The sequence below is a fragment of the Polyodon spathula genome, chromosome 9, assembly GCF_017654505.1.
Source record: "Polyodon spathula isolate WHYD16114869_AA chromosome 9, ASM1765450v1, whole genome shotgun sequence".
NCBI lineage: Eukaryota > Metazoa > Chordata > Actinopteri > Acipenseriformes > Polyodontidae > Polyodon > Polyodon spathula.
The window spans coordinates 15,822,352-15,845,797 of record NC_054542.1 but is presented as its reverse complement, the minus strand read 5'-3'; the positions used below and the strand labels follow the sequence as shown (position 1 = coordinate 15,845,797).

General features: G+C 40.0%; 1 protein-coding gene across 1 annotated transcript in view; it reads left to right on the top strand.

Annotated features, from left to right (window-relative positions):
* Positions 1 to 23,446, top strand: part of LOC121321046 (heat shock transcription factor 2 binding protein) — an 85,574-nt gene that overhangs the window by 35,805 nt on the left and 26,323 nt on the right. Inside the window, exon 5 of the mRNA XM_041259958.1 lies at positions 4,342 to 4,459. Within this exon, the coding sequence (XP_041115892.1) occupies positions 4,342 to 4,459 (118 nt within the window). The remainder of the gene's footprint in view (positions 1 to 4,341; positions 4,460 to 23,446) is intronic.

Genomic DNA, 23,446 nt, shown 5'->3' with positions numbered 1-23,446 from the left:
TCATGTTCCCAGTTAAAGTCCTGACTTGAATCCAATTGAAAATTTATGGTGAGACTTGAAGATTGCAGTCCAATCGAAGATCCCCAACAACTTATCGGAAGTGGAGCAATTTTCCTGTGAAGAATGGGCAAAAATGACACCATCCTGCTGTGTAACGCTAGTAGAGACCTACTAGCTTCTACAAAGTACTGACTTAAGGGGCGGAATACTTATGTAACCAGTACGTTTCATTTTGTACATTTTCTTTGCAAGTTTTGCTGACATTTAACCTCCTACTCATATAACAATGTTCAGTTTAACCACTACAGCTTTGAATAAAAAAAGTTTGTTTGAAAAACAGTACACACATTATTTGTAATGCATCAAAATGCGAAAACTTTGAAGGGGGTGAATACTTCTGCAAACCACTGTGCCTCAGAGTTTCATGCATTTAATGAGGATTTTTTTCCCACTTATCTACACACCATACTCCATATTGTTAAGGAGAAAAAAGTTTTTATTGAGAAAAAAATTATATATTAAAAAAAGATCCACCCCCCCTGAGAATACTTGGTGGAAGCACCTTTAGCAGCAATTACAGTTGTGAGTCTGTTGGGATAGGTCTCTACCAACTTTGCACACCTAGATTTGGCAATATTTGATCATTCTTTACAAAACTGTTCAAGCTCTGTCAAGTTTCTTGGGGAGCATTGATGGACAGCATCATGTTCAAGTCATGCCATGAATTTTCGATTGGATTTAGGTCGGGGTTGTGACTGGGCCGTTCAAGGACATTTGCATTTTTGTTCCTTAGCCAGTGTAGCTTTGGCTGGGTGAACTTCCGTCCCAGTTTTAGCTTTCTTGCAGAGGGCTGCAGGTTTTCCTTAAGGACTTCTCTGTACTTTGCTTCATTCATTTTCCCTTCTATCCTGACAAGTGCCCAAGTCCCTGCCAATGAGAAAGATCCCCATAACATGATGCTGCCACCAACATACTTCACAGTAGGGATGGTGTTCTTTGGGTGATGCGCTGTGTTGGGTTTGCGCCAAATATGATGATTTAGGCCAAAAAGTTCTATTTTAGTTTCGTCAGACCACCGCATTTTTTGCCACATGGCTACAAAATCTCATGAGTGTTTTTTTTGCATACTTCAAACAGGATTCAAGGTGGGCTTTCTTGAGTAATGGCTTTCTTCTTTCCACCCTACCATACAGGCCAGATTTGTGGAGTGCTTGGGATATTGTTGTCACATGCACACTTTGACCCTTCTTGGCCATAAAAGCATGTAGCTCTTGCAAAGTTGCCATTGGCCTCTTGGTAGCCTCTCTGATCAGTCTCCTTGCTCGGTCATCCAGTTTGGAGGGATGGTCTGATTTAGGCAGGGTCTTGGTGGTGCCATACACCTTCCACTTTTCAGTAATTCTCTTAACCTCCAAGGGATATTCAAGGCCTTTGATATTTTTTTTATACCCATCCCCTGATCTGTTCCTTTCAACAACTTTGTCCAGGAGATCTTTTGAAAGTGCCTTGGTGTTCATGGTGGAGACTTTGCTTTGAAATGCACTACCCAGCAGAGTGAACCTACAGGAACTGCTGAATTTATCCAGAAATCATGTGGATCACTGTAATTTAATACAAGTGTAGGCCACTTAACTTGGTGTGTGATTTTGAAGGTGATTGGTTATACCTGAGCTAATTTAAGATTGCTGTTACAAGGGGGGTGGACACTTATCCAACCAATCTATTTCAGTTTTTATTTTTAATTAATTTTCTACAAATGTCTAGTATATTTTTTTCACTTGGAAGTTGTGGGGTAGGATGTGTAGATAAATGAAAAATAACTTTTAATTTTTTTTTTAATTCCAAGCCATAAGGCAACAAAATATGAAAAATTTGAAAGGGGGTGTAAACAAGAAAATGTAAATAAACATCTGAACAGACATCGGTTTACAACAAACATATTTATAAAACTGAAATGATAGCAATACATTTTTAACTTTTCATCGGTTTATTACACCGTGTAACAATTTTTTATTTTTTTTTTGTTCCTGGGTAGTAAGCGTTATTTCCTAATTGCTTATGCCTCAAAAGTATAGAAAATGGCTATTATTCCCCACAAACTTTGCTTCTGTGACCAGGACAGTGATATTTCAAAATATCACTATTTCCAATGGGAAAACGGGCAAAATTATACTGTAAATACAGTATAATCGTAAATCTCAAAAAACTACTCGCTTCTAAATCTTTTGTAGTCATTTTTGTATTACTTTAGTATAAATACATGTTAATTTGGATTCATATGTTGTTTTTTTTTACTTTATGTGAACGAAAAGACACACATTTGCCCGTTTTCTCATTGGACATGGTGATATTTTGAAATATCACTGTCCTGGTCACAAAAGCAAAGTTTGTGGGGAATAATAGCCATTTTCTATAATTTTGATACATAAGCAATTAGGAAATAACACTTACTACCCAGGAACAAAAAATGTGTTACATAGTGATCAGATGAGCAAAAGCAACTGAACAATGTAGATAAATAAACTTAAAAGAAAACGTTTTACAGAAGCGCACAGCACAATAAAGTTTAATGTCTTTTTCTTTTTTTCGACAAAAGGGTATTACCTTGAGTCTAAGGCTGTTCGCAATCAACACAAATAATGTGCTTCTCCACGCCGCCTTTCTGCACAGGGCACAGCTGTACAAAGTTTTATTTCTTTTGCACTTGTCAATCTGGCATTGGTGTCTCGCGGATGTCAGCGGGGTTGCCAGCTTCTCAGTCTCTCTCTGTTCCAAATGCTTCTTGTGAAGTTCCTGTGCTAACTGTAAAATATATTCTCTCCTTGGTAAATTCTTCTCCATGCATTATTTGTAAAGTACCCAGGAGTTGATGGCTGCTAGGACCAACACATTGTAAAACACCTGAACAGGCTACCGCCAGGAGCCAGCTTTCACGGAATACTTCCGTGCCATCTGATCCAAAACATCAACTCCATATTTTGTTACATTGTAAAATTCCACAGCTTCTGGTATTTATTTTCACTAGTTCACTAGATCTGTCTCGTGAAATGTGTACGTGGAGGGCGTGAGAGTTATAGTATGTACAGATGCCCTCGTGCCTGTATTGCATGTGTGTATATCTTCCCTTGCCTTACTTTAACAGACAGCTTGGCATATCCATGTAGCCTAATTTATTATTAACATAAACACATATCTAATGTATTGTATTTTCTTAACATAATCGTCTGTTTTTATGTACTTGAGTGGACCAAAGTTCGAATGAAAATCGGTAAAATAAATAAAAATACATAAATATATTTTTTGTAAAAACCCAGGAATTTTTCTGTAAAAATCGATATAAATCGCAAACGAAGGGCTCTGAAGATCCAGGAATCAAGATTTACCTTCTCACTGCAACAAAAATAGCCAACCAGTCAAATACTGCCACCTTATCAGAGGTGGAATTACTTAATAAATTGCCTACACAAGATGTTAGAATTACAGTTTGGAATGACCAGGCTTCTGGTTAGGAAAAGTGTACGAGATGACAACACTGGTTCTGACTCAGTTCACAAACAGTGATCTTGGTATTTAATTTACTGTATACAAATTACCAGTGCAGTAGGCATTTTACGAAATGTTGTATTTATGCTGTCTAAAATACAAAAATAAAACATGTCTAACAGATAGGCCACTGAGTTCATTCACCCCAGATAACACTCCTGCAGGTGATGCCAGGCAGATCGTATCTTAGCAACCTAGACAGTTATTGTCTGTAACAGCCTGGGGAATTTTTGAGTGAGAATAATAGGTGCTTCTGCCGACTTTTATTATGGTGCACTTGCGACTACCTTACAGGAAAGAATGAAGACGTTAATTCTGGGACTTCAGCCAGAAATGTAAACTTAATACCAAGCTTTGGGATAGAACACAAGAGACTAGAATTGAACACAGTGTTCCAATGGAGTTTCAACAATGCAATATACAGCATTCTCAAAACCTGATTTGTACTGTATACTTGACTGTATAAGATGTATTAACAGGATTATGTTTGCGTTTTTCATTTGCTTCACCAGAAATATAGTCTGGTGTGCAGCTATGATTTGTCTCCATGGGAGTATCAAGCCCAATTGTGAATTATGATATCAGTATTTTTCCTTGTGAATTTAACGGACTAGTGAATGTAATTAGGAGGTGTGGTTCAAGATTTCTGAATATTTGGCTTGAAGAACACAATCCCCCAATGTTATACAATGTAGGCTTGTAAAAAAATATTTTGTATGAACTCTTACTGTGCATGTAAAATGTGATATCTGTTGTCAGCTCACAATTCTTACCCTGGTGTTTGCATATGTACTCCAGATATTGCAGCTGTGACCTGTGGTAGGGATTTGTTGTCCAGCTCACCTCAGGTTCTCTTGGATACTTTGGTGAAACTCCTAGAGGAAATTAGACCAGGAGTCTGTACTGAACTGAAGGTGTAAGTAAAAAACGTATTCTTATTAAGCCTCCCAGTAAGAGCTGCTTATAACTTTCTGGTAATAAGTTGCCTGTTTTTCACCTACTCATAAACCGCATGAGATGCTGAGTTCATATTTTCAGTTTTTTGGATATTCCTCGTGCAGAATTTGACGTGTGGCCAAATTACCACTTTGTGACAGTAATTGTACCTGTAATTTCCCAATGACACATTGAGTTTGTTAAAGATTTGCAATGGAAATTAGAATGTAACAGTTAACATTTATTAGTCCCTCCAGAAAACCGCGATCATGGGGGAAAAAAGCGCTGCATTAACTCCTACTTGCAAATGTTTAATACATAGCAAAAAACTGAAAAGTTGTGAATGGTACCTACTGCTGCTGTTAAGTCACTAGAGTAGCGCATAAACACTATTTGTAGTGAGAAGTGTAACAGGATTCAGTGCAACCATCAGCGTGAAGCAATTTATAAAATGGCTTGAACAATGCTATAATTGGCTAAACAAGATCACATGACTGTGCCGTAAGAACTGTCTTATTTTATCTATTTCACTTATAAATCTTTTGTAGTCATTTTTGTATTACTTTAGTATAAATACATGTTAATTTGGATTTATATGTTTTTTTTTTCTGACTTTATGTGAACGAAAAGACACAAATTCACCCGTTTTCTCATTGGAAATAGGTAAATTTCAAAATATCACTGTCCTGGTCACAAAAGCAAAGTTTGTGGGGAATAATAGTCATGTTCTATACTTTTGAGGCATAAGCAATTAGGAAATAACAGGAACAAAAATTGTGTTACATAGTGTTATTAGTCACTGCATTGTTCTCCATAACATTTAGTATGTCTTTTATATTCATCATAATGTTAAATTACCTTTCTAATTTCAATGTTACCTAAGTTTGGATTCCTTTTTTTGGCACACATGTTAAATGGCTGAAGTAACATATATTGAAAGGCTTCGGTTAGCCACTTTCTTTTGAGAAGTGGGCTTGCTTTGGTTACCATACGTAGTTAGAAACATACTGAAAATAAAAAATAAAAAGTATGAAAAAAATATACAAATATACTGGGTCAGATAAAATTGCATCCGGGAAAACCTTCCAATGGCCGAGTGAGACCGATTGGAGCTGAATGAAGCTGAAAAAAAAGAAGGGCCGTATCTCATAGCCCCATGCACTACAGAAATAACACGGGCATAAACAAAGGTGATAGCTGCTTCTGCATCCAGCGCTCAAAGAATATCACAGACATTTGCAGAGCTTTTTGATATGTTATAATAATAAAATAATGACTTGGATCGCATTTATTGAGGAGTGGTGATAAAAATTAATCTATAAAGAGGTTTGTGAAAAATACAGCGAACAGGGGGGGGGGGGGGCGGCTGGAGATACAGTACTGAGTGTCCTTTTGCAATTCAATGCCTTTTAAACTTGTTTTACTCTGAAAAAAGATATATTTTAAACAGCGTGTGTGAAAAGAAATTGGACCTGACGCACCTGACAAGCACTGAATAAATGGATTGCAAAGGGTTAATGACTTAGATTCTGGTATCGTAAGCAAACTTGTTAAATTTGCAGACGACACAAAAATAGGAGGAGTGGCAAACACCACAGCAAAGGTCAATAAAAATGATCTAGACAGTATTCAGAACTTTAAGAACATAAGAACATAAGAAAGTTTACAAACGAGAGGAGGCCATTCGGCCCATCTTGCTCGTTTGGTTGTTAGTAGCTTATTGATCCCAAAATCTCATCAAGCAGCTTCTTGAAGGATCCCAGGGTGTCAGCTTCAACAACATTACTGGGGAGTTGATTCCAGACCCTCACAATTCTCTGTGTAAAAAAGTGTCTCCTATTTTCTGTTCTGAATGCCCCTTTTTCTAAACTCCATTTGTGACCCCTGGTCCTTGTTTCTTTTTTCAGGCTGAAAAAGTCCCTTGGGTCGACACTGTCAATACCTTTTAGAATTTTGAATGCTTGAATTAGGTCGCCACGTAGTCTTCTTTGTTCAAGACTGAACAGATTCAATTCTTTTAGCCTGTCTGCATATGACATGCCTCTTAAGCCCGGAATAATTCTGGTCGCTCTTCTTTGCACTCTTTCTAGAGCAGCAATATCTTTTTTATAGCGAGGTGACCAGAACTGCACACAATATTCAAGATGAGGTCTTACAAGTGCATTGTACAGTTTTAACATTACTTCCCTTGATTTAAATTCAACACTTTTCACAATGTATCCGAGCATCTTGTTAGCCTTTTTTATAGCTTCCCCACATTGCCTAGATGAAGACATTTCTGATTTCTGTCACGTATTGCAGATACGTGACAAATGACATTTAACAGTGTAAGGTACTGCACAGACAATACAAATGTCCATTATAAATACCATATGGGAGGAATTTATGAAAAAGATATAGGAGTTTATGTTTACTCAGAAATGTCTTCATCTTGACGGTGGGGAAGCTATAAAAAAGGCCAACAAAATGCTCGGATATGTAGTGAAAAGTGTTAAATTTAAATCAAGGGAAGGTAATACTAAAACTTTACAACTGATTAGTAAAACTGGAATACTGTGTTCCTTTCTGATCAGCTTGCTACAAAAAGGATGTGGCTGCTCTAGAAAGAGTGCAAAGAAGAATGACCAGAATTATTCCTGGTATAAAAGGCATGTTATATGTAGACAGGCTAAAATAATTTAATCTATTCAGTCTTGAACAAAGAAGACTACACGGCGATCTGATTCAAGCATTCAGAATTCTGAAAGGTATTGACAATGTCAACCCAAGAGACTTTTTCAACCTGAAAAAAGAAACAAGGACAGGGGTCACAAATGGAGATTAGATAAAGGGCATTCAAAACAGAAAATAGGAGGCACTTTTTTTGTAGAGAATCGTGGGAGTCTGGAACCAACTCCCCAGTAATGTTGTTGAAGCTGAAACCCTAGGATCCTTCAAGAAGCTGCTTGATGAGATTCTGAGATCAATAAGCTACTAACAACCAAACGAGCAAGATGGGCCGAATGGTCTCCTCTTGTTTGTAACCTTTCTTATGTTCTTATTCCATAATTTTGGAGCTCTACAAGTAAAAGCCCTACCTCAGTGTTGCTTTTGTTGACCATAGGAATAACCAGCAGCCCCGCATCCTGTTATCTCAGAGTGCGGTTTGGAAGATACGGGGTCAGTAATCCTGCAAATAACTAGGCATTGTACGTTAACGGCAAAATCTTAAAATCAATTCTATACTGCACAGGGAGCCAGTGTAAAAAGGCCAAAACAGGGTGTGGAAGGGTGATGGGCAATTCACTGACACACACTGGAGACAGAAGGTTTATTTGCAACACTGCACTGGTGCCCAGTTTTATTATTTTCTTTTTATTTTCTTTATTTTCTCTTTAGCCCGCAGAGGGCTGTATTGTCTGTGGCCTGAATACCAACAACGGTAGCCAGGTCCGCAGTAATACCAATACCGGTACAGTCCAATGCTTTCGCACTCACAGGTGCTCAAAAGAATTATGAAAACAAAAGGAAAAAGAGTAAGGGAAAATAAAATACAGTAATAAAACTACAAAATAAAAGTCCTGCACTCTGCAGCGTTACCGCGACAGTCGCTATCCGCATGGCTTGGGTCTCCGTCCTATGCTCACCCGTTCCCTCAATCTGCTGATACTTTTCGGGGTTCTGCCCAAATTACTAAAAATTCATTTTCTTTTTTTAATTAGTTTGTTATTGTGCTCATTACATAAGAACATAAGAACATAAGAAAGTTTACAAACGAGAGGAGGCCATTCGGCCCATCTTGCTCGTTTGGTTGTTAGTAGCTTATTGATCCCAAAATCTCATCAAGCAGCTTCTTGAAGGATCCCAGGGTGTCAGCTTCAACAACATTACTGGGGAGTTGATTCCAGACCCTCACAATTCTCTGTGTAAAAAAGTGTCTCCTATTTTCTGTTCTGAATGCCCCTTTTTCTAAACTCCATTTGTGACCCCTGGTCCTTGTTTCTTTTTTCAGGCTGAAAAAGTCCCTTGCGTCGACACTGTCAATACCTTTTAGAATTTTGAATGCTTGAATTAGGTCGCCACGTAGTCTTCTTTGTTCAAGACTGAACAGATTCAATTCTTTTAGCCTGTCTGCATATGACATGCCTTTTAAGCCCGGAATAATTCTGGTCGCTCTTCTTTGCACTCTTTCTAGAGCAGCAATATCTTTTTTATAGCGAGGTGACCAGAACTGCACACAATATTCAAGATGAGGTCTTACTAGTGCATTGTACAGTTTTAACATTACTTCCCTTGATTTAAATTCAACACTTTTCACAATGTATCCGAGCATCTTGTTAGCCTTTTTTATAGCTTCCCCACATTGTCTAGATGAAGACATTTCTGAGTCAACAAAAACTCCTAGGTCTTTTTCATAGATTCCTTCTCCAATTTCACTATCTCCCATATGATATTTATAATGTACATTTTTATTTCCCGCGTGCAGTACCTTACACTTTTCTCTATTAAATGTCATTTGCCATGTGTCTGCCCAGTTCTGAATCTTGTCTAGATCATTTTGAATGACCTTTGCTGCTGCAACAGTGTTTGCCACTCCTCCTACTTTTGTGTCGTCTGCAAATTTAACAAGTTTGCTTACTATACCAGAATCTAAATCATTAATGTAGATTAGGAATAGCAGAGGACCTAATACTGATCCCTGTGGTACACCGCTGGTTACCACACTCCATTCTGAGGTTTTTCCTCTAATCAGTACTTTCTGTTTTCTACATGTTAACCACTCCCTAATCCATGTACATGTGTTTCCTTGAATCCCAACTGCGTTCAGTTTGAGAATTAATCTTTTGTGCAGGACTTTGTCAAAAGCTTTCTGGAAATCTAAATAAACCATGTCATATGCTTTGCAATTATCCATTATCGATGTTGCATCCTCAAAAAAATCAAGCAAGTTAGTTAGGCACGATCTCCCTTTCCTAAAACCATGTTGACTGTCTCCCAGTACCCTGTTACCATATAGGTAATTTTCCATTTTGGATCTTATTATAGTTTCCATAAGTTTGCATATAATAGAAGTCAGGCTTACTGGTCTGTAGTTACCTGGTTCAGTTTTGTTTCCCTTTTTGTGGATCGGTATTACGTTTGCAATTTTCCAGTCTGTCGGTACCACCCCTGTGTCAAGAGACTGCTGCATGATCTTGGTTAGCGGTTTGTAAATTACTTCTTTCATTTCTTTGAGTACTACTGGGAGGATCTCATCCGGCCCAGGGGATTTGTTTATTTTAAGAGCTCCTAGTCCCTTTAACACTTCTGCCTCAGTTATGCTAAAGTTATTTAAAACTGGATAGGAACTGGATGACATGTGGGGCATGTTGTCAGTATCTTCCTTTGTAAAAACTTGTGAAAAGTAATCATTTAACATATTTGCTATTTTTTTTTCTTCCTCTACGATTTTGCCATTTGTATCTCTTAAACATTTAATCTCCTCTTTGAATGTTCTCTTGCTGTTGTAATATTGGAAAAACATTTTGGAATTGGTTTTAGCTCCCTTAGCAATGTTCATTTCTATTTCTCTCTTGGCCTTTCTAACTTCCTTTTTGACTTGCGTTTGCAGTTCTGTGTACTCTTTCTGCGTACTTTCTTTTTGGTCCTTTTTTAATGCTCTGTAAAGTGCCTTTTTTCGCTGAATTTTTTTTTTAATTGATCTATTAAACCATTTTGGCAATTTAGTTTTACATTTAGATTTGTCTACTTTAGGGATATAATTGTTTTGCGCCTCTAGTACTACATTTTTGAAGAACAACCATCCTTCTTCTGTGGGTGTTTTCTCTATTTTACTCCAATCTACTTCTGTTAGTCTCTGTTTCATACCTTCATAGTTTGCTTTTCTAAAATTGTAAACCTTAGCTTTAGTCTTTACTTTTGGGGATTTAAAAAACACTTCAAATGAGACCATGTTGTGGTCTGAGTTTGCCAGTGGTTCTCTGACCTCTGTTTTAGTTATTCTATCTTCGTTATTTGAAAAGACTAAATCAAGGCATGCCTCCCCTCTAGTGGGTGCCTTCACAAATTGTGTTAGGAAGCAGTCATTTGTCATTTCCACCATTTCTATTTCATCCTTCGCGCTACCCACCGGGTTTTCCCATTTTATTTGGGGGAAGTTGAAATCCCCCATTAGTATGGCTTCTCCTTTGCTACACACATTTCTAATGTCATTGTATAACAGATTATTTTGCTCACCGTCTGAATCTGGCGGTCTATAGCATGCTCCTATTATTATGCCCTTTGAATTTTTGTCTGTTATTCTGACCCATATTGATTCGGTTTTATTTTCTTTGTCCAGGTTTAACACCTGGGCTTCAAGACTGTTTCTTATGTATAGCGCTACCCCTCCTCCTCTTCTGTCCTGCCTGTCTTTCCTATACAGTGTATACCCACAAATATTATATTCGTCCCCATCACTCTCAGATAACCACGTTTCTGTAACACCTATCACATCATAGTTACCTGTTAGTGCAGTAGCTTCAAGTTCTAGAATTTTGTTTCTGATACTTCTAGCATTTAGATAAATACATTTAATGGTTGTCTTACCTGAGTTGTTGTTCTTGTTTTGATGCGGTCTCCCTTCTGTTTTTTTGTTGATTTCTCCCCCCTTCCTTTCTAGTTTAAATGCTTCTGAACCTGCTCGAGGATCTTTTCTCCGAGTAGACTGGTTCCCTTGTTATTTAAATGCAGTCCATCCCGTCTATACAGATAGTCCTCGTTGTAGAATGTGGTCCAATGATCAAGATAGGTGAAGCCTTCCCGTGTGCACCACGTCTTCAGCCATTCGTTTTGATTAATTATTTCCAGCTGTCCATATGGTCCTTTGCAAGGTGCGGGTAGTATACCAGAAAATACCACAGTTTTGGTTTTCTCTTTTAATTTCCTTCCTAGCTCTCTGAATTTATTTTGCAGGGATTTTGGTCTGTCTCTTCCAATGTTGTTTGTACCGATGTGGACGACTACTACCGGGTCGTCTCCTGTTCGTTCTAGGAGCCTGTCCACGTTTTCAGTGATGTGCTTGACCGAGGCTCCCGGAAGGCAGCACACTGTTGTAGTAAGGGGGTCCAAACTGCGAATTGAACTTGCTGTGTTTCTCAATATGGAGTCCCCAACAATCATGACCTCCCTTCTTTTTGCTGTCTGGTCACCACTGTCAATAGGGTCCTGGATGTTGTTCCTTTCATTCTCTTGTTGTTGGTTCTGCTCATCAAAATTCTGAAGTGACTCAAATCTGTTGGTTGTTTTGTTTTCTGGTGGTTGTGTTTGACGAAGTTTCTTTTTTTCCCTGCTTCTGCCTACCTGAACCCAGCTGTTCTGACCTTCTATCTCCCTGGTGGCTTTCAGTCTGTTAGGGGTGATGCAGACTTCCATGAATTGTGGGTGTGCCAGTTCCTCAAGATCCTGTTGCTGTCTCACTTCCTCCAGCTCCATTTCTAGCATACTTACTAGTTTATGCAAATCCTGGATCGCGCGGCACTTTACTTACTGCACACTTGGTTTAGCTCCGCTGGGTTTTCTCGGATTTCCCACATCAAGCAGGTGTCACAGATTACTGGCTTGAAGACCATGTTGAGGTTTTTTTTTTGAAGTTTAGTTTCTTCTGCAGCTGTCAACCTGCTTTCAAACTGCTTCGAAACTGCTCTGTACTTTTCCACGCCTGTACTTCTCCCACTCGCTGTCGCTTCCACCATTCTTCTCCCGCCGTGCTCGGTCCGGCCGCAGAGCTTCTGCCAGCTGGCTCGTTTCGTCTTAGAGGGGCAGGCTGAGGGAACAATAGAGTGTTATCTTATAGGATCAGCAATCCCCCAAGGCTGCCCCTCAACCACTCAGAGAGAGGGAAAGCCAACATGCCCTTCTCCCCACCTCTCCGTGTTACTGCCATGACTGACAGGCAAATCTACGAGGCTTCTGCCCCCTTCTTGCAGTACCACACATACACCAAACAGTCAGCATGGATCTCCCCTGTTACACAGGAATAATATATTCACTTTTCCTGTCTTTAGTCAGAATTCTAGCGGCGGTATTCTGAACAAGCTGCAAGCGGAATACCACACACTGGGACACCAGAATAAAGTGCATGACAGAGTATCTGCATCCGGGAGGGAAAGGTAGGGACGGACTTTGGAGATATTTCCAAGATGGTAGAAGGAAGATTTGACCACGGAGAAGTACTGGCTTCGTACAGTGGGGGAAGGCAGCAGCAGCAGCAGACAGTTTCCGTGGTTCAGGGTTATATTGAGCTTCTTAAGTTGAGTTTTAGATCCTACTAGGAGTTCAGATTTGCTAGTGTTGTGCCTTGATGTCTTGAATGCAAGCTGAGAGCCGGACTATGACAGAAGGGCTTTGAGGGTCAAGTTTTAAGTAGAACATCTGCATGGGAGTGAAACATGAATCTACGTTGGCAGATGAGGTGACCCAAGGGAAGCATGCAGATGTTGAAGAGAAGAGGTCCAAGAACAGACCCTTGAGGGACACCACAAGGGACTGGGTTTGCAACACCACAGCATCCAGCATAGAAAACAGACTGCATGCGTCCAGATTGGTAAGAGGACATCCAGGAGAGAGAGGTTCCAGAGATCCCAGCATACTTCTAAGAATCATGAGTCAAGAAGAATGCTATGATCATGGTGTCAGAAGCGGTTGTTAGGTCAAGGAGGACAAGCACAGAGGGACCAGCAGCATCAGCATTAAGCAGGACATCATTTATAATCCGAAGCAAAGCAGTTTCAGTACTGTGATGCGGCTGGAATCCACTTGTTATCCGTGAGATGTTTCATCAGCTGACTGGCTACAGCCCTTTCGAGAGAAGAGGGAGATTGGAGATGGGATGGAACTTAGATAAGACAGTGGGGTCAAGGGAGGGTTTTTTGAGTACCGGCATATCTTGGGCAAGCTTGAGGGCAGCAGAAACAGAGTCCAGGGACAGGTTGAGAGTATGCATAATGGAAGGAGCAAGATCAGAAGCTCAGAGACGGACAAGATTAGACGGCCAGGGGTCCAGGGCGCACGTGGTAGTAGTTGATTTCAACAGTAGGCCGGAGGCATCAGCAATGGAGAGAGGAGAGAAAGAGGGAGCTGGAGGGGCAACCGGAGGCAAGTCAAGGTGATGTCAGGATGTGAGGGGTGTGGTGTGGATGGTGATGTCAGAACCAGGAAGCAGTACACAAACACACTGAAATACGGGGCCAAAACTGCGCCGAAAGCGAGACCTTATGTTTTAGATGGTAAAGATCTAATGAGACAGTTGGCAATCACTTATCTCCTGACCACCTGCAGTCTACACATGTAGGCAGGGAGAGGAAGTTAACCCTCTCCCTGCCGAAACAAACAATAAAATGCAAACCAAACAATAATAACCATAATCATAACAGATCGCAGTAATAAAGCCAATACAGATAGTTGCAGTATCAAAACAAACAAATAATATAGTGTACATTTATGTTGCAAATTTTGTTCTGAAAAAAAGAGGAGAAATCATGACAGGTAAGATAGGAGGATGAACAGGAGATGACTCTATCGGTGGCTGGATGTAGGATTTGGTCAATGCTCTTAAAGAGAACATCGGGGTTACCGTGTCCCATAGTTATGATTTCAGAGAAGTACTTCACCCTGACAGCGGTGAGTGCACGTCTGTAGCTATCGAGATGTTCGGTCTAGAGCTCTCTGTGAACCGTTAGTTGAGACGACCTCCACTACGCTAAGTTTGCAGCAGGCAGACATTCGAGGGTATACCATGGCCAGTTTCGATCTTTCTTCACTGTTCTGGTTGTAACGGGGCAATGGGTCGATGATCTGAGTAAGGGTGGCGTTGTAGACGGTCACAGAATCGTATGCTGAAGACAGGAGAGTACGTTAGAGGGGGTGAAGAGAGACATTCCGAAAGTTTCACAGGATTCAGCAGATTCTTGGGACTGTATCAGTAGCGGAGAAAGGAGAAGGAAGATTAATATTAGCAGTGATTTAAGAAATGGTCAGACAGAGAGAGATACCGAGAGAGAGATTGGAGAGGTTAAGACCCCTGGTGATGAGCAGATCCAGGGTGTGTCCTTGGGTGTAAGTGGGGATGTTGACAGATTGAGAGAGTCCAAAACAACCCAGGAGCGTGTTGAAGTCGGTCACTAGGGGGGATGAAGGCAAGTCAGCATGAATGTTGAAGTGATCTAGAATAGGATTTTGTCAGTAGAAGTGCAGACAAGGGAGAGAAATTCCCAAAAACTCAGCAATAAAAGCCAAGTTATTCTTGGTGGACAGTAGATAACAGCAAGGGTGAGGGACATGGGATAGGGGAGCATGATGGCAAGATGCTCAAATGAAGAAAAGTCTGGCAAAGAAAGAACTGAGGAAGTGAGGACATAATTTGCAGTAACAGCAGTGCCCCCGCCTCGGCCAGTGAGACGAGATTTGTCAAAGAGGGAATGGCCATTTGGGGTGGCTAGATGCAGCGAGTGCATGTCGTTTACAGAGTGCCAAGTTTCAGCTAGACTGAGAAGGTCAATATTGGCATCAGTTATAAGTTCAGTGAGAAGCAGAGATTTGTTAGTCAGAGAATGACAATTGAAAAAGAAGAGTTTCAAATTTGTAGCAGGCAGCGTAGGGGGAGAAGGAGTTATTAATGGTATCTGCAGCAGGTACTTACCAGTGTTCATTCTAGGAGAGGAGAAAAAGTGAGCTGTTTGAAACTGGCGAAAAAGCCAGTCTTATAATGTGTAGTCGGTGGGGGTGGGGTTAAAACTCCTTCCCTAGAACTCTCATGGGAATGTGACTGGAGCCTTAATAAGGTAATTATATTAGTAGGTAATTAAGGCTCCAGCCACAAATATAAAATAACCCACTCTTGGCTCATAAGGAGGAGAGTGTCAGAGGAGAGAGAAAAGGTGGTGAAAAGTAAACATTTGCTACTATTGCTGGTTTCGCAACCAGCATACTTCTTGTTACTGTTTGTTTGGCTCTTGTGCCCTTTTTGTTTGCCAATTTATACTGTCCTGTAGGTGGAGTAGTTTACACGCTATCAGAATTCACTTTAATCTAGCAGCACACTGAACACTTTGGAAAATTAATTACATCACACAGCTGATGTAGTTACATAGCAAACAAGCGTTCAAATTTACTTACCAAACAAGCATTCAGATTTACTTACAAATCACTATTTTGTTTTGTTTCTTCTGACTGCAAGCAGCAGCAGAATCCACGTGTTAAACAGGTCAGTCACTTGAATCAGTAATTGCTATTTTGTTTTGTTCCTTCTAACTGCAATAAGTTTTTATCAGAGACTGCAAGGGTCAAACTCTTGTAATCCCACATTTCCTTTTAGTTGGTTCCGTGAGCCCTCTAGCATAACCTGATAACCCAAGGGACAATGTTGACCCAGGGGACTTTTTCGACCTGAAAAAAGAAACAAGGACCTTGGGCATTCAGAACAGCAAATAGGAAGCACTTTTTTACACAGAGAATCGTGTGAATCTGGAACCAACTCCCCAGTAATGTTGTTGAAGCTGACACCCAGGGATCCTTCAAGAAGCTAGTTGATGAGATTCTGGGATCAATAAGCTACTAACAGTCAAACGAGCAAGATGGGTCAAATGGCCTCCTGTCGTTTGTAACACCTCCTCCGTGTCTGCGGATAACGTCACCTAACGATGTCATATATAATGAAAACAGCAAGGGACCTAGAATGGAGCCCTGTGGAACACCACACACAACTTCCAGTAATGCCGATTTTACCTCCCCAATAGAGACTGAAACCTATCAGAAAGATAACATTTGAACCAGGATAGGGCAAGGCCAGACAGTCCCACTGTGCCTTCAATACATTTCAGTAGGATGGAATGGTCTACAGTATCACTTAGATCTAGAAAAGTTAAAACTGATAGAAAGCCCCAGTCAGAACATATCAGCAAATCATTCACAACTCTTGACAAGAGCCGCCTCGGTGCAACGTGCAATATGAAAACCGGACTGAAACTTCCTGAATCTACCATTCTACCATCTATCTACTTCTCTTGATTTATTCAACACTTTTTGCAATGTATCCGAGCATCTTGTTGGCTTTTTTTTTTATTCTGTCCCAAACCAGCAATTTGTCACCCAAACTTTGTGACATTACATTTTTTATTAAATAAACGATAGGGGGGGTGTTCATCAAATTATTATTCTAGATGATAGATATATACTATTTGAAAGAAAGCAGTACACTGCTACAGAAAAAAAAAACAGTTCATACATTCGTGCATAACATGATAATTCATATAAAATAATAACCCATAGTTTGTTATATTAGTACAGCAAAATACCACGTTATATTTTAATTGATTGGTATGGAAAGAAGATCTCTTTCTCTCTCTGATCCTAATGTTAAAAATGCCTGCAAGCTTTTCCACTCGTGTGATGACATTCATGTGACAGACATGGACCAATCAAAACGCGAGGCTGTTATGTGGTTCCATCCCAAAAACTGGGCCTCTGTCATACCTCAAGTGCTCTGTCGGTGTTTGGCTCTCCGAACTGCAGCTGCCCACCCCTCACCCATAATGTTTATGCTATACATAAGAAACAGTCTTGAAGCCCAGGTGTTAAACCTGGACAAAGAAAATAAAACCGAATCAATATGGGTCAGAATAACAGACAAAAATTCAAAAGGCATAATAATAGGAGCATGCTATAGACCGCCAGATTCAGACGGTGAGCACAATAATCTGTTATACAATGACATTAGAAATGTGTGTAGCAAAGGAGAAGCCATACTAATGGGGGATTTCAACTTCCCCCAAATAAAATGGGAAAACCCGGTGGGTAGCGCGAAGGATGAAATAGAAATGGTGGAAATGACAAATGACTGCTTCCTAACACAATTTGTGAAGGCACCCACTAGAGGGGAGGCATGCCTTGATTTAGTCTTTTCAAATAACGAAGATAGAATAACTAAAACAGAGGTCAGAGAACCACTGGCAAACTCAGACCACAACATGGTCTCATTTGAAGTGTTTTTTAAATCCTCAAAAGTAAAGACTAAAGCTAAGGTTTACAATTTTAGAAAAGCAAACTATGAAGGCATGAAACAGAGACTAACAGAAGTAGATTGGAGTAAAATAGAGAAAACACCCACAGAAGAAGGATGGTTGTTCTTCAAAAACGTAGTACTAGAGGCGCAAAACAATTATATCCCTAAAGTAGACAAATCTAAATGTAAAACTAAATTGCCAAAATGGTTTAATAGATCAATTAAAAAAAATATTCAGCGAAAAAAGGCACTTTACAGAGCATTAAAAAAGGACCAAAAAGAAAGTACACAGAAAGAGTACACAGAACTGCAAATGCAAGTCAAAAAGGAAGTTAGAAAGGCCAAGAGAGAAATAGAAATGAACATTGCTAAGGGAGCTAAAACCAATTCCAAAATGTTTTTCCAATATTACAACAGCAAGAGAACATTCAAAGAGGAGATTAAATGTTTAAGAGATACAAATGGCAAAATCGTAGAGGAAGAAAAAAAAATAGCAAATATGTTAAATGATTACTTTTCACAAGTTTTTACAAAGGAAGATACTGACAACATGCCCCACATGTCATCCAGTTCCTATCCAGTTTTAAATAACTTTAGCATAACTGAGGCAGAAGTGTTAAAGGGACTAGGAGCTCTTAAAATAAACAAATCCCCTGGGCCGGATGAGATCCTCCCAGTAGTACTCAAAGAAATGAAAGAAGTAATTTACAAACCGCTAACCAAGATCATGCAGCAGTCTCTTGACACAGGGGTGGTACCGACAGACTGGAAAATTGCAAACGTAATACCGATCCACAAAAAGGGAAACAAAACTGAACCAGGTAACTACAGACCAGTAAGCCTGACTTCTATTATATGCAAACTTATGGAAACTATAATAAGATCCAAAATGGAAAATTACCTATATGGTAACAGGGTACTGGGAGACAGTCAACATGGTTTTAGGAAAGGGAGATCGTGCCTAACTAACTTGCTTGATTTTTTTGAGGATGCAACATCGATAATGGATAATTGCAAAGCATATGACATGGTTTATTTAGATTTCCAGAAAGCTTTTGACAAAGTCCCGCACAAAAGATTAATTCTCAAACTGAACGCAGTTGGGATTCAGGAAACACATGTACATGGATTAGGGAGTGGTTAACTTGTAGAAAACAGAAAGTACTGATTAGAGGAAAAACCTCAGAATGGAGTGTGGTAACCAGCGGTGTACCACAGGGATCAGTATTAGGTCCTCTGCTATTCCTAATCTACATTAATGATTTAGATTCTGGTATAGTAAGCAAACTGGTTAAATTTGCAGACGACACAAAAGTAGGAGGAGTGGCAAACACTGTTGCAGCAGCAAAGGTCATTCAAAATGATCTAGACAAGATTCAGAACTGGGCAGATACATGGCAAATGACATTTAATAGAGAAAAGTGTAAGGTACTGCACGCAGGAAATAAAAATGTACATTATAAATATCATATGGGAGATATTGAAATTGGAGAAGGAATCTATGAAAAAGACCTAGGAGTTTTTGTTGACTCAGAAATGTCTTCATCTAGGCAATGTGGGGAAGCTATAAAAAAGGCTAACAAGATACTCGGATACATTGTGAAAAGTGTTGAATTTAAATCAAGGGAAGTAATGTTAAAACTGTACAATGCACTTGTAAGACCTCATCTTGAATATTGTGTGCAGTTCTGGTCACCTCGCTATAAAAAAGATATTGCTGCTCTAGAAAGAGTGCAAAGAAGAGCGACCAGAATTATTCCGGGCTTAAAAGGCATGTCATATGCAGACAGGCTAAAAGAATTGAATCTGTTCAGTCTTGAACAAAGAAGACTACGTGGCGACCTAATTCAAGCATTCAAAATTCTAAAAGGTATTGACAGTGTCGACGCAAGGGACTTTTTCAGCCTGAAAAAAGAAACAAGGACCAGGGGTCACAAATGGAGTTTAGAAAAAGGGGCATTCAGAACAGAAAATAGGAGACACTTTTTTACACAGAGAATTGTGAGGGTCTGGAATCAACTCCCCAGTAATGTTGTTGAAGCTGACACCCTGGGATCCTTCAAGAAGCTGCTTGATGAGATTTTGGGATCAATAAGCTACTAACAACCAAACGAGCAAGATGGGCCGAATGGCCTCCTCTCGTTTGTAAACTTTCTTATGTTTCTTATGTTTCTAATGCACAGCAACCTATGGAATAGCCAAATAAAGCAATGGACCACAAGATGGGTGTATGACGTATTTACACAATTAATTTACAGATGTGTGGCAACACACAGCAAATATAACAGACAGGACCACCCTCCCCTCTTCATCCTTCTCTCAGTCATCATTTCCATACTTTGATGGTACAAGTTGAATGCCGATATGCTTCTGGAGCAGTGAAGAACACATATACAGTGGCTTGCGAAAGTATTGACCCCCCTTGGCATTTTTCCTATTTTGTTGCCTTACAACCTGGAATTAAAATGGATTTTTTGGGGGTTTGTATCATTTGATTTACACAACATGCCTACCACTTTGAAGATGCAAAATATTTTTTATTGTGAAACAAACAAGAAATAAGACAAAAAAACTGAAAACTTGAGCATGCGTAAGTATTCAACCCCCCAAAGTCAATACTTTGTAGAGCCACCTTTTGTAGCAATTACAGCTGCAAGTCTTTTGGGGTATGTATCTATAAGCTTGGCACATCTAGCCACTGGGATTTTTGCCCATTCTTCAAGGCAAAACTGCTCCAGCTCCTTCAAGTTGGATGGGTTCCGCTGGTATACAGCAATCTTTAAGTCATACCACAGATTCTCCATTGGATTGAGGTCTGGGCTTTGACTAGGCCATTCCAAGACATTTAAATGTTTCCCCTTAAACCACTCGAGTGTTGCTTTAGCAGTATGCTTAGGGTCATTGCCCTGCTGGAAGGTGAACCTCCGTCCCAGTCTCAAATCTCTGGAAGACTGAAACAGGTTTCCCTCAAGAATTTTCCTTCAATTCTGACCAGTTTCCCAGTCCCTGCCGATGTGTTCTCGGGGTGATGAGAGGTATTGGGTTTGCGCTAGACATAGCGTTTTCCTTGATGGCCAAAAAGCTCAATTTTAGTCTCATCTGACCAGAGTACCTTCTTCCGTATGTTTGGGGAGTCTCCCACATGCCTTTTGGCGAACACCAAACATGTTTGTTTATTTTTTTCTTTAAGCAATGGCTTTTTTCTGGCCACTCTTCCGTAAAGCCCAGCTCTGTGGAGTGTACGGCTTAAAGTGGTCCTATGGACAGATACTCCAATCTCCGCTGTGGAGCTTTGCAGCTCCTTCAGGGTTATCTTTGGTCTCTTTGCTGCCTCTCTGATTAATGCCCTCCTTGCCTGGTCCATGATTTTGGTGGGCGGCCCTCTATTGCCAGGTTTATTGTGGTGCCATATTCTTTCCATTTTTTAATAATGGATTTAATGGTTTTCCGTGGGATGTTCAAAGCTTCGTATATTTTTTTATAACCCAACCCTGATCTGTACTTCTCCACAACTTTGTCCCTGACCTGTCTGTTTCGCAAGCCACTGTATTAATTCACGTGCAGTTGTACCGCGACTCCAATTGAATGATTGATTAGCAGTCGAGTCTCGGTACAGCTGCATAAAAGCAGCACGTTTTCACATACTCGGGGTTGTGTTCGGTGAGTGGAGAACGGGAGAGAGAGAGGAGAAACATAAATTATATCAATTGCTACGAGTGCTGGAAGAACCAGCACCTTACTTATTTTGTGTAGCGTTCGTCCACTCTGTTTTGTTAGTGTTTACTTGTTTTGTTTGACTATTTATTTTGGCCAAAAGTGCCGTGTCCTGTTTTGGTGTCAGTGTTTTTGTATAACTTTTATTTTCTGGAAAGAATACCGCGCAGCAGCGCATGCATTTATCATTTCCTCTGGCAGTACTGTGTGTTTCTTCTGGTCTGACGTCCCCACTACAGCAATCTTTGTGACAGAAACCAACTAAGAGCTTTCTAATATGGCTTGGACATTGACCTTTGACCTCCCGCTATTGGTCAAACTGGACAATTGACTGTTTTAACAGCTTAAATCACTTTACATACTGCAGGTAGACTCATGTTTACTATTGCACATGTATAAGAAACTAACTGGCTATTGAAACTACTTCTACCATACTTTTAAAATTACCCGCTATACAAAACAACCATTCAACACACACAAAGTTTCTTTAGAAACTTCCAATCTAGTCTAGCTTTTGGTTTGTTTGTACAGTTTTAAACATTTTTTCTTCTATTAGCAAACTTTGCTGGCATTTATTTTTTACCTTGCTGTTACCTGGAAAAAAAAAAAGCCATTATGTTTTGATTCGACTGGCAGTTGTTTTTTGAGAATTATTTGCTGCACATGGGTCCTGTGTTTTCTTGTAACTGGCGCACCTACGGACAGCCACACAAACCGGACCGAATCAGACTAAACTGATTTATTATTACTTTGACCGCGGATGTTTTTGTTTCCTTGGATATTTTTTACTTTGTTTGTCCTGAGTTAGATTACAAACACGTTTTGATTTGTTGTGCTGCTTTTACCAATGTGTTTTTTTGCTGTTGGACTATTTTTTTAGAATGGTTTAACAGGACTATAATTCGGGACATTGTTTTGTATTGCTTGATCGCTATTGCTTTGTGCATACTGATACGTTGTTGGAGAGCTAAATGGTCATGCTAACCTTTTGTTTTCTTTGTGTTTCTTACCTGTGTCGCAAGTATTTTTTATTTTTTTCCATCCTTGTTCTGCGTTTACTGGTGGTTATAAAATTACTCAGATAATAAGTAGCAAAATTCTGTGTGCTGCCTTGTATGTGGTTTGGAAATTAAAAGTTTTGCAATCAACAAACCTAGCAATCCTATTTTTGCTGTCAATCTGCCTTTCTGCCGTCTGCCTTTTACAGTATTATTTGATGGGTTTTTGTTCACGGGCGGAAACTAGAGCTGCGTTTTAAACTGTTAGTAGCCTGCGGGTCAGGGCAAAGGAATGTGTCCAGACTTTATACTGCAAGAATCTTGTAATGTGGACGTCAGCTCCATGGGCCCCTGGGGCCCCTTAAAACTTAGAAATCCTCTGACTGCGGAGAATCCTTGGAGCTGCGGCCTCGTGGACTGGGCCATGCCCTGAGAGGACGGAAAGGTTCATAACATAAAAAGAAGGAAGGAAAGAAAATCCCTGTCTCCAGGCGCAGCCCTCAAAGAGGTGAGACAAGTCGTCCAAGGCCAGGCACTGGAGTGTGCCCTCTGCGGTATCTGAAAGGTAGAGTTTTGTTAGTATTTGGTTTTAGTATTTAAGAATTGTAGAAGACCACCGGTCCTACTGGTACAGTGAAAGAGAAACGAACGTCTGGGTGAGACGAGAAATAGCGCATGAGCTGCGAAAGAATAGTGTGGCTGGTGGTCTCCTCTGACTCGCTGCGACAAGGACCCCCCTTTTTAACGAATGTGTGAGTAGCTGCAGCTGACTCGAGTCTGTGGAAGTGAGACTCACTATCCCCCTGTAGGGGAGACCGGCGGAGAGGCAACGCAGCAATTGAAATATAGAGGAGGAGGAAAAAGCAAAACGCAAGAGAAGGAAAATAGATTGTGACATGGTTTAAATAGGCAGATAACTTTGATAGGCAGGAGGAAAACAGGAGGAGAGCAGCTCCAGCTCCCACCCCCGAACTCCAATTTAAAGTTAACATGTAGTAAAATATTCTGGGAATATTGTCTTGGCCTTTTGGTCAAAGGTTGATTGTTGCAACTTTTTCATTTTTTCAGACATATGTAAAAAATAATGAAAAATGTAATGAGCAGTAACAACTTTTTTCCAGCAAACATAGCTTCGAAAGACTATGTATATTTTGCACTGGCTGAAGATTACATAGGTGCTAGGTCAGGGGCAGATTCCGCTATACTTAGGGTAAGGAGAAAATGTAAAAATAATCTC